Source organism: Glycine max, chromosome 4 (genome assembly GCF_000004515.6).
Source record: "Glycine max cultivar Williams 82 chromosome 4, Glycine_max_v4.0, whole genome shotgun sequence".
NCBI lineage: Eukaryota > Viridiplantae > Streptophyta > Magnoliopsida > Fabales > Fabaceae > Glycine > Glycine max.
This window is the reverse complement of record NC_016091.4, coordinates 39,295,215-39,305,634: the sequence shown is the minus strand read 5'-3', so window position 1 is coordinate 39,305,634 and position 10,420 is coordinate 39,295,215. Positions and strand designations below refer to the sequence as shown.

Sequence of the window (10,420 nt, the reverse complement as noted above, 5' to 3'; positions counted from 1 at the left end):
ACTTGAGTGAGTGAGATATTCAAACAGCAACTATAATTGTCTTGTTACGTTTGATTTGTTTGTTTGAGATGGCAGGTACAAATCCTAATGATGGAGTGGGGCTTTCGCAATTCCAAATGCAAGCTTTGATGCAACATTTGGAGAGGTTAATGAAACAATGAGATGATGTGCTCCATGAGAGGTTGGATCAAATGGAGAATAGATATCATAATGAAGAAGAAAGGAGGAGAAGAGGGAATGGTGGTGTTCCTAGACAAAACCGAATTGATGGTATTAAACTCAACATTCCTCCATTTAAAGGAAATAATGATCTGGAGGCCTACTTGGAGTGGGAGATGAAAATAGAGCATGCTTTCTCATGCAACAACTATGAGGAGGACCAAAAGGTGAAGCTTTCCGCCATGGAGTTTTCCGACTATGTTCTTGTGTAGTGGAACAAGCTACAAAAGGAGAGAGTAAGAAATGAAGAGCCAATGGTCGATACATGGGCGGAGATGAAAAAGATCATGAGGAAGTGGTATGTGCCGGCTAGTTACTCTAGGGACTTGAAATTCAAGCTCCAAAAACTAACCCAAGGCAACAAGGGGGTTGAGGAGTATTTCAAGGAAATGGATGTGCTTATGATTCAAGCAAAGATTGAAGAAGATGAGGAGGTAACTATGACTCAATTTCTTAATGGTTTGACTAATGATATCCGTGATATTGTTGAGTTGCAGGAGTTTGTTGAAATGGATGATTTGCTTCACAAAGCAATCCAAGTAGAGCAACAATTAAAAAGGAAAGGAGTGGCTAAGAGGAGTTTGATGTGTCATCATTTTTTCCTATTTCTTAACCCTTTTTGTCACCATTTTAATTACTAATTAGCCTTAATTGTCAATTTAATTATGCAGATTTATCATTTGGGCCTACTGGACTAATTTTGTGTTTTTAATTTAATTTCAGGAGAATTATAAGCAATTGGGCTTGGACTTGAAGAGAGCAGACAATTTTATTTTATCAAATCTTATCTTATCCAGATTTTATCTCATCTAGATATTATTTTATCTAGATTTTATCTTATCTTATCTTATCTAGATTTTATTTCATCTAGATTTTATTTTATCAAATCTTATCTTATCTTGCCCAGATTTTATTTATGGGTCTGGACTTAAAACATATTTGTAAGCTTTGGGGGCTAAGAACCTATATAACAACACCAAGGTTTTAGTTTAGAGAGTTTTTTCGTTTTGGGAGAAAGAATAATTTTAGGTTTTGCAATTTCAATTTTTACTATTCACGTAGCAATAAAATTTCGTTTTCTGCTTCAATCTGTAATTTCATTTTCTACTGATTAATGGAAGGCTATGTCCCTAGCGTTGTTTTCCCTTTAGGATCAAGCACAACTCTCTTTGAGGTTTTATTATTACTATTGAATTCTGATCAGTTTTTCCTCTTCACCAATTACTCTATAATTGTTGATTTTAATCCATGCATGCTTAGTGCTTGATTAATTGTCTCTGTGCTTAATTTACATTCATGCTTAATTATCAGTTTCGTTCATGATTAATTGGTGCATGTGTTGCTTAATCACATAATGACTGCCTTATGTTAAATTTCGCTTAGTAATTTAATTTAGGGTTGGATTAAATGGTTGAACTGATAAAGGATAAATCCTCGTAACCTAGGATAAGAGACTTGCTTGTGAATCAAGGGGAAACAATGTATTTTAATTATGATATTTTCTAATTAAAATTTGCTTGCTGTTTAATTTACAAAAACAAACAACCCCCCCCCCCAATTCGTTACTGTTTTATTACTATCTGTTATGAACGTTTGATTGATCATTGTTTGTTGGGAGACGACCTAGGATCACTTCCTAGATACTGCATTTTTAATGTTTATTTGATTCGGGTACGGCCTCGATCAGAGTTCTACCAACTTTGGTTCTTCTAGTTGGAAAGACAAAGGCAAGAAAGATGGGGCTGCTACTTCTAGTAGTTCCACACCTACCCCATTAAAAACTCGTTCGAAGTCCCAAGAGGAACCCTTTAAAAGGAGTAGAGATGTGAAGTGTTTCAAGTGCAAAGGCCTAGGACACTATGCTTATGAGTGCCCTAACAAAAGGTCCATGGTTCTTAGAGATGGAGAATATATAAGTGAATATGATGTTGAAGAGGAAGAGGAGAGTGAGTACGTAGAGGAAGAAGAGACTCCAGAGGGAGATTTGTTGATGATTAGGCGGTTACTTGGTGGTCAATTGAAGCCTGTGGAGGAGAGCCAAAGAGAAAACATCTTTCACACTAGATGTTTAATCAATGGCAACGTGTGCATGGTGATCATTGATGGAGGTAGTTGCACCAATGTGGCTAGTGCTAGATTAGTGTCAAAGCTAAATTTAGCTACTAAACCACATCCTAGGCCATACATACTTCAATGGCTTAGTAAGGATAGGGAGGTGCAAGTGAGGCAACAAGTTGAAGTGGACATTTCCATTGGGAAATACAATGATAAGGTACTTTGTGATGTTGTTCCTATGGAGGCCAGTCACTTACTTTTGGGGAGACCATGACAATTTGATAAAAGAGCCAATCATGACGGTTACACCAACAAGATCTCTTTCATGCACCAAGACAAGAAGATTGTGCTCAAACCATTGAGTCCACAAGAAGTGTGTGAGGATCAAAAGAAAATGAGAGAAAAACTTCTGTAAGAGAAGAGAGAAAAAGAAAAAGTGAGCAAAACACTTGAGAGTGAGAAAAAGAGGGAAACACTTGAGAGGAAAAAGAGTGAACAAAAAAAGAGTGAAACACTTGAAGTGAGGGAGAGCTATTTAGCCACAAAAAGTGAGGTCAAGAGGTTGTTTTGTGCTAAACAGTCATTATACATCTTGCTTTGCAAAAATCAGATTTTGACCACTAAAACTTTTGATGATTTTGAAGTGCCTTCTAGTGTTAAATCCCTTTTGCAGGATTTTCAAGACATGTTTCCATCAAGTGTGCCAAGTGGACTACCATCTTTGAGGGGAATTGAGCATCAAATTAATCTCATTCCAGGAGCTTCTTTGCCCAATAGACCAGCCTATAGAAGTAATCCACAGGAAACCAAAGAGATTCAAAGACAAGTGGATGAACTCATTAGCAAAGGTTGGGTAAGAGATAGTATGAGTCCTTGTGCTGTCCCAGTGATTTTGGTCCCTAAAAAGGATGGGACGTGGCACATGTGTTCTGATTGTAGAGCCCTTAATAACATCACCATTAAATATAGGCATCCTATACCTAGGCTTGACGATTTGCTTGATGAATTGCATGGTGCATGTTACTTCTCTAAAATCGATTTAAAAAGTGGATACAATCAAATTAGGATTAGAGAAGGGGATGAATGGAAAACCTCTTTTAAAAAAAAATATGGTTTTTAAGAATGGTTGGTTATGCCTTTTGGCCTAACTAATGCTCCTAGCACTTTCATGAGATTAATGAACCATATCTTGAGAGAGTTCATAGGAAAGTTCGTTGTGGTGTACTTTGGTGATATTCTTATCTATAGCACTTCACTTGATTTGCATATTGATCATTTAAAATCTTTCTTGTGTGTGCTTAGAGAAGAACAATTGTATGCCAATCTTGAAAAATGCATCTTTTGTACTAACCATGTTGTGTTTCTTGTTTTTGTTGTGAGTTCAAAAGGAGTGCAAGTTGATGAGGAGAAGGTTAGGGCTATTCAAGAATGACCTACACCTAAGTCTGTGACCGAGGTGAGGAGTTTTCATGGCTTAGCAAGTTTTTATAGATGATTTGTGAAGGATTTTAGCACATTGGCAGCACCTCTCAATGAAGTGCTAAAGAAAAATGTTGGTTTCAAATGGGGAAAGAAACAAGAAGAAGCTTTCAATGTTCTTAAGCAAAAGCTAACTAATGCCTCCATACTTGCGTTGCCAAACTTTCAAAAATCTTTTGAAATTGAGTGTGATGCTTCAAATGTTGGGATTGGGGCTGTGTTGTTGCAAGAAGGTCATCCAATTGCTTATTTTAGTGAAAAGTTAAGTGGTCCTACCCTTAACTATTCAACTTATGATAAGGAGTTGTATGCCTTAGTGCGGGCTTTGAAAACATGGCAACACTACCTTTATCCCAAGGAATTTGTCATTCATAGTGACCATGAGTCCCTCAAATATATCAAGGGACAAGGTAAGCTTAACAAAAGGCATGCCAAATGGGAGGAATTCCTAGAGCAATTCCCTTATGTTATCAAACATAAAAAGGGAAAAGGTAATATTGTAGCCGATGCTCTTTCTCGGCGTCATGCACTACTTTCTATGCTTGAAACAAAATTGATTGGTCTTGAATGTTTGAAAAGCATGTATGAAAGTGATGAAACTTTTGGTGAAATTTTTAAAAATTGTGAAAAATTTTCAGAAAATGGTTTCTTTAAACATGAAGGCTTTCTTTTGAAAGAAAACAAATTGTGTGTGCCTAAATGTTCTACAAGAAACTTGCTTGTTTGTGAAACACATGAAGGAGGTTTAATGGGGCATTTTGGGGTCCAAAAGACTCTATAAACATTACAAGAACATTTTTATTGGCCTCATATGAAAAAGGATGTGCAGAAATTTTGTGAACATTGCATTGTATGTAAAAAGGCAAAGTCAAAGGTAAAGCCTCATGGATTGTATACTCCATTGCCAATTCCGGAGTATCCTTGGATTGATTTTTCCATGGATTCTGTTTTGGGGCTGCCAAAAACAAGCAGTGGTAGAGATTCCATTTTTGTGGTCGTTGATAGGTTTTCTAAAATGACTCATTTTATTCCATGTAAAAAAGTTGATGATGCTTCCCATGTGGCTGATTTGTTTTTCAAGGAAATTGTGAGACTCCATGGTTTGCCAAGGAGCATTGTTAGTGATAGGGACTCTAAGTTCCTAAGCCATTTTTGGAGGACTTTGTGGGGCAAGTTGGACACTAAATTGTTATTTTCAACCACTTGTCACCCACAAACTGATGGACAAACGAAAGTTTTTAATAGGACATTGGGAACTTTGCTTAGGACAGTTTTGAGGAAGAACTTAAAAACTTGGGAAGCTTGTTTACCCCATGTTGAGTTTGCTTACAATAGAGCTATTCATAGCACTACTAATTGTTCTCCTTTTGAAGTTGTTTATGGTTTTAACCCACTAACTCCTCTTGATCTTTTGCCTATGCCTAATGTTTCTGTTTTTAAGCATAAAGAAGGTCAAGCAAAAGCGGACTATGTGAAGAAGCTTCATGAGAGAGTCAAAGATCAAATTGAGAGGAAAAATAAAAGCTATGCTAAACAAGCCAACAAAGGGAGAAAGAAGGTTGTCTTCGAACCCGAAGATTGGGTTTGGGTGCACATGAGAAAAGAAAGGTTTCCGGAACAAAGGAAATCAAAGCTTCAACCAAGGGGAGATGGACCATTTCAAGTGCTTGAAAGAATCAATGACAATGCTTACAAAGTTGAGCTATCTGGTGAGTATAATGTTAGTTCCACCTTCAATGTATCTGACTTATCTCTTTTTGATGCAGATGGAGAATCCGATTTGAGGAAAAATCCTTCTCAAGAGGGAGAGAATGATGAGGATATGACCAAGAGCAAGGGCAGGGATCCACTTGAAGGACTTGGAGGACCTATGACAAGGGCTAGAACAAGGAAAGCAAAGAAAGCTCTTTAACAAGTGTTGTCCATACTATTTGAATACAAGCCCAAGTTTCAAGGAGAAAAGTCCAAGGTTGTGAGTTGTATCATGGCCCAAATGGAGGAGGATTAAATGGCGCCACTTCGTCTCAATTTTAGAGTGTTTAGTTTGTCTAAATAATGGCCCAATCCATGTAAAGTTGGCTGACCAAAAATTTGTTTTGGGTTACTCAACTAAAGGGGCTTTAGTTTGGTTTAGTTCAAGTTGTAATAAGGGCCCAATTGGCAGCTTAGGCATTAGCCTTGGGGTGACTTTTGGTTGCCAATATTTCAGTTACACTTAGCCATTTAAGTTCTTTTAATTTCCTAGGTTAATGGCTCATTACTGAATTTAAGTGGATTGTAATTTCCTTTAATGAAGCATATGTAAAATCTGATGGTAAAGCTTCTTTATAAGCTGAACCATTTTATCAATAAACACAAGTTGAGTTTTATTTAGAAAAATTAGAGTTTATCTCTTTTATCTTAATGAGAGTGATTCTCCTAAGTTCTTGAGTGATTCAAGAACACTCTGGCTATATTAAAGGTCTTTCACATCCTTTGTGTGTTGCCATCACTGGAAAGAGTGATTCTTTCCTTCCACCATTTCATCTTCAACCTTGTTCTTTCAAACCACAATGTCCAAAAAATCCAATTCTGTCCAGAATTATCTCGTGATCATAACTCTCGTTTTACTCGTTCAAATTAAGTGATTCTTGAGCCTAAATTGAAATTCAAAACGAGACCTTTCACCTCATTTTGGAATCACCTCATTTGGAGTCCTATAGCTTGAGTTATAACCATTTCTATATTTCTGTTCAGCCACCACTTAACCTACATTTTTACCATCTCATTCATCCATTTTTTGCCAAGATCCACCTTATTAAGACCCAGGAAATTAGCCACTGCCCAACCCTTGAATCTTGCCAATTTCTCATCCTTTTCTTAATCAATTTTTGAATTTTTCATCAAGGTTTAATCCTAAACGATCCTAAGTCAGCCCTTATGCAATGAAGGTTCATATCAGTTGTTTAGGATATCTTGTGAAAAAAGATGAGTTGTTTAGCTTACTTCGTTTGTTTAAAACAGTTTGAATTATTTAAAACATGACTCGTGTGACTTATTTATAACTTAATAACTCTTACTTTATGACAATTTAATAACAGTAGTACTAGATAATAACTTAGTCGACTTTGTAAAATTTAGATGTGACATGTTTAAATTATCAAGCCGGATTCTAGTTTGAATTTGTTTATTTAATTAAATAAGTGAGCTTATTCATTATTTAATGTGTTCAAATAGTTCAAGATATCTCAAGTTCGTTTTTGTCTTAATTTTCAGGCTCTGAAGACCTATGGAAGAGGCCTTGTGGAACAAGCCGGGAAGCTCGACCCTGTTATTGGAAGGGACGAGGAAATTCGAAGGTGGTGAGGATTTTATCTAGAAGGACGAAGAATAACCCGGTTTTGATTGAAGAACCGGGTGTGGGAAAGATTGCGGTGGTTGAAGGGTTGGCACAGAGGATTGTTAAAGGGAATGTTCCTAGCAATCTTTCTGATGTTAGGCTCATTGCATTGGACATGGGTGCATTGGTTGCGGGTGCGAAGTATAGAGGGGAGTTTGAGGAGCGGTTTTGAAGGAGGTGGAGGAGGCTGAGGGGAAGGTTATTTTGTTCATTGATGAGATTCATTTGGTTCTTGGTGCGGGGAAAGGTGAGGGTTCCATGGATGCTGCTAATTTGTTCAAGCCCATGCTTGCGAGGGGTCAATTGAGGTGTATCGGCGCCACCACACTTGAGGAGTATAGGCAGTATGAGGAGAAGGATGCTGCATTCGAGAGAAGGTTTCAGCAGGTGTTTGTGGCAGAACTGAGTGTTGTTGACACTATTAGTATACTTCGTGGGTTGAAAGAGAGATGTGAAGGTCACCATGGTGTTTGGATTCTGGGTCGTGCTTTGGTTCTAGCGGCTTAGTTGTCTAGTCGCTACATCACTGGTATGTGCTGTGTGCTATTTTGGTGTCTACATGATGCTTTAGTGTATTTGAGTAGTACATTAGTTTTTATTATTCATTAACTTGTTTAAACATCAAGGTTATTGAAATAATTTGATTTCTGAATAGCTGACAGTATAGATTTTCTTACACTGGAATTATATAAAAATTAGACTTGGATTGAAGTTAGCCATATCTTATGTCTACTTAATGTGGTTATTTTGGTTATATAGGTCGACATCTTCCGGACAAAGCAAATTGATTTAGTTGATGAGGCTTGTGCCAATGTGAGAGTTCAACTTGATAGTCGGCCAGAGGAAATTGATAACCTTGAAAGGAAGAGAATGCAGCTAGAAGTGGAACTTCATGCACTGGAGAAAGAGAAGGACAAAGCTAGTAAAGCTCGTTTGGTTGAAGTATGCAGCTGTTGCCGAGGCTGTGCTGAGATCAAGAGCTGGGCTTGGAAGACCTCAGCAACCAACTGGCTCCTTCTTGTTCTTGGGTCCAACTGGTGTTGGCAAGACTGAGCTTGCAAAGGCACTTGTGGAGCAACTCTTCGATGAAAAAAATCAATTGGTGAGAGTTGACATGTCTGAATACATGGAGCAGCACTCTGTTTCTCGATTGATCTGTGCACCACCAGGGTGAGTGGATTGACGATTTTAGCTTTTTGTTAGTTTTTTATATGAACTACAGATAACTGACTCATTGTTTGGACTCTCAGGTATGTTGGACATGAAGAAGGAGGTCAGCTAACAGAAGCTGTAAGGCGGAGGCCTTACAGTGTGTTACTCTTTAATGAAGTGGAAAAGGCACACACATCTGTGTTTAACACACTCCTTCAAGTCTTGGATGATGGGAGGTTAACTGATGGCCAAGGCCGTGCGGTGGACTTCAGAAACACTGTCATTATCATGACCTCTAACCTTGGTGCAGAGCATCTCCTCACTGGACTTTTTGGAAAATCTTCAATGCAAGTAGCTCGTGATAGAGTAATGCAAGTGGTATGTTTCTTGACACCATTTGTTTAATATGTATGACAGAGGTCTTTGTGCTTTTTGTTTAATATGTATGACAGAGTATCTCTGGCCGTAAAGAAGATGAAGATTGAGCAAATTGATGACGATGAAGATGGTGAAATGGAAGAATGAGTGCAGAGTGATAACTTTCGCTGACCAAGAGTCGTTCAGGTTGATGTTTTTCCTCGTTTTGAACAACCTTTTTCTGAATGGGGCTGATTCAAGAATGAACATCTGTTTATAATAGATGCAGTTTAATTTTATTTTTGAATTTTGTTTTTGTAAATAAGTTTGTTATAGAAACAGATGCATATTGTAAAGTTACATGGACCTATACTTATTGAGAGTGCCAAATTTTGAGTGTGTTAAACGAAGCATAGTTGGATGCCCAACATTTTAATTCCATTATTGTTGAATAATTTGTGTTAGAACCACAAAATATATGGAAAAACTATTTGATGTTATAATTATAGGTTGAAATGGGCTTGGATTCTTTGGTATTACGAACCAACATCTGATGCTGACAATCTATTTTATAATCTATAAATTCTGAGATGCGAGTTGTAACGTTGTCAACTTAGATTTTTAAAAAGCTAATATTCTTCCACGTAAGCCTTTTTGCTAACATGGCATATTCTTCTCTTTTTAGCATTTTTTATACATTGTTTAATATTCTAAGCAAATGCTTTTAATTAGTTACTAAACTACCAAACTGTCTTTAAAATTTCTTCATATCATTCTCAAGCAAATATAAATATAATATTCCTGATATGAGTTTATGGCTTTTGCAGGTTCAATATACTCATCCAACCAGGTCTTGGAGTTGGATTTGGTGTTGCCCCAAAATATTAAAATTTTTGTGTGGCAGTGTTGCCATGGAGCATTGCCTCTATGAGAGAATTCCTTTCCCAAAGACGTGTTTCTAATATCACGTCTTGCAGTATATGAAATGATACTGTGGAGGATATTCGTCACATTCTGTTTGCATGCAAAGACGTGGGGAAAGTGTGCAGGGGAACTTTTGCGGATTCCTATGAATATTATTACTTAGGGCCTGATTCCGGAACGAGACTCCTCACGCTCCTTAGGATCTTAGGCTTCCTCTCTTAGAGATGCTAATGGAAATAGCTTCCTAAGGGTGTAATTTCTTTCTGTTTTGCTTTTCTTTCTCCTATACAAAAAAAATATATTTATATAATTACTTTGTATACTTTGAGACAGTGGAACCCAAAATGAAAATGAATGTCTGTTGTGAAAAAAGGAACTTGATCTACCATGGAAGACGATATCCTTGTGAACTATGTTTAAGTCCATGGAAAGGGAAACCATAGAGACTTTCACAAAAGATTTGGTACCCAATGCATTCATTATCATTTCGTTTGAATTCTTTTTGAATGGGGCTGATTCAAGAATGAACATCTGATTGTAATAGATGCAGTTTAATTTTATTTTTGAATTTTGTTTTTGTTATTAAGTTTGTTATAGAAACTGAGATGCATATATTTGTAAAGTTACATGGACCAATACTTGTTGAGAGTGCTAAATGAAGCATACTTGGATGTCCAACATTTTTATTCGATTAATGTTGAATAAGTTGCGTTAGATCCACAAAAATATATGGAAAAACTTTTTGATGTTGATAATAATAGGTTGAAATGGACTTAGATTCTTCGGCATTACGAATCATCATCTTATGCTGACAATTACTGAATTGTGTATAAAAGTTATAGGTTAAAATATGTT

At 36.9% G+C, this 10,420-nt stretch overlaps 1 protein-coding gene across 1 annotated transcript; it reads left to right on the top strand.

The window, feature by feature from the left end:
- The first annotated feature begins 484 nt into the window (after positions 1-484).
- Positions 485-10,147, top strand: LOC100797971 (chaperone protein ClpB1). The gene is given in 9 exon segments (XM_041014661.1): positions 485-517; positions 7,009-7,090; positions 7,093-7,296; positions 7,299-7,661; positions 7,892-7,914; positions 7,916-8,073; positions 8,075-8,302; positions 8,383-8,848; positions 9,469-10,147. Coding segments are annotated over 8 exon segments (1,398 nt in total). The 3' UTR covers positions 8,690-8,848; positions 9,469-10,147.
- The last annotated feature ends 273 nt before the right edge of the window (positions 10,148-10,420 follow it).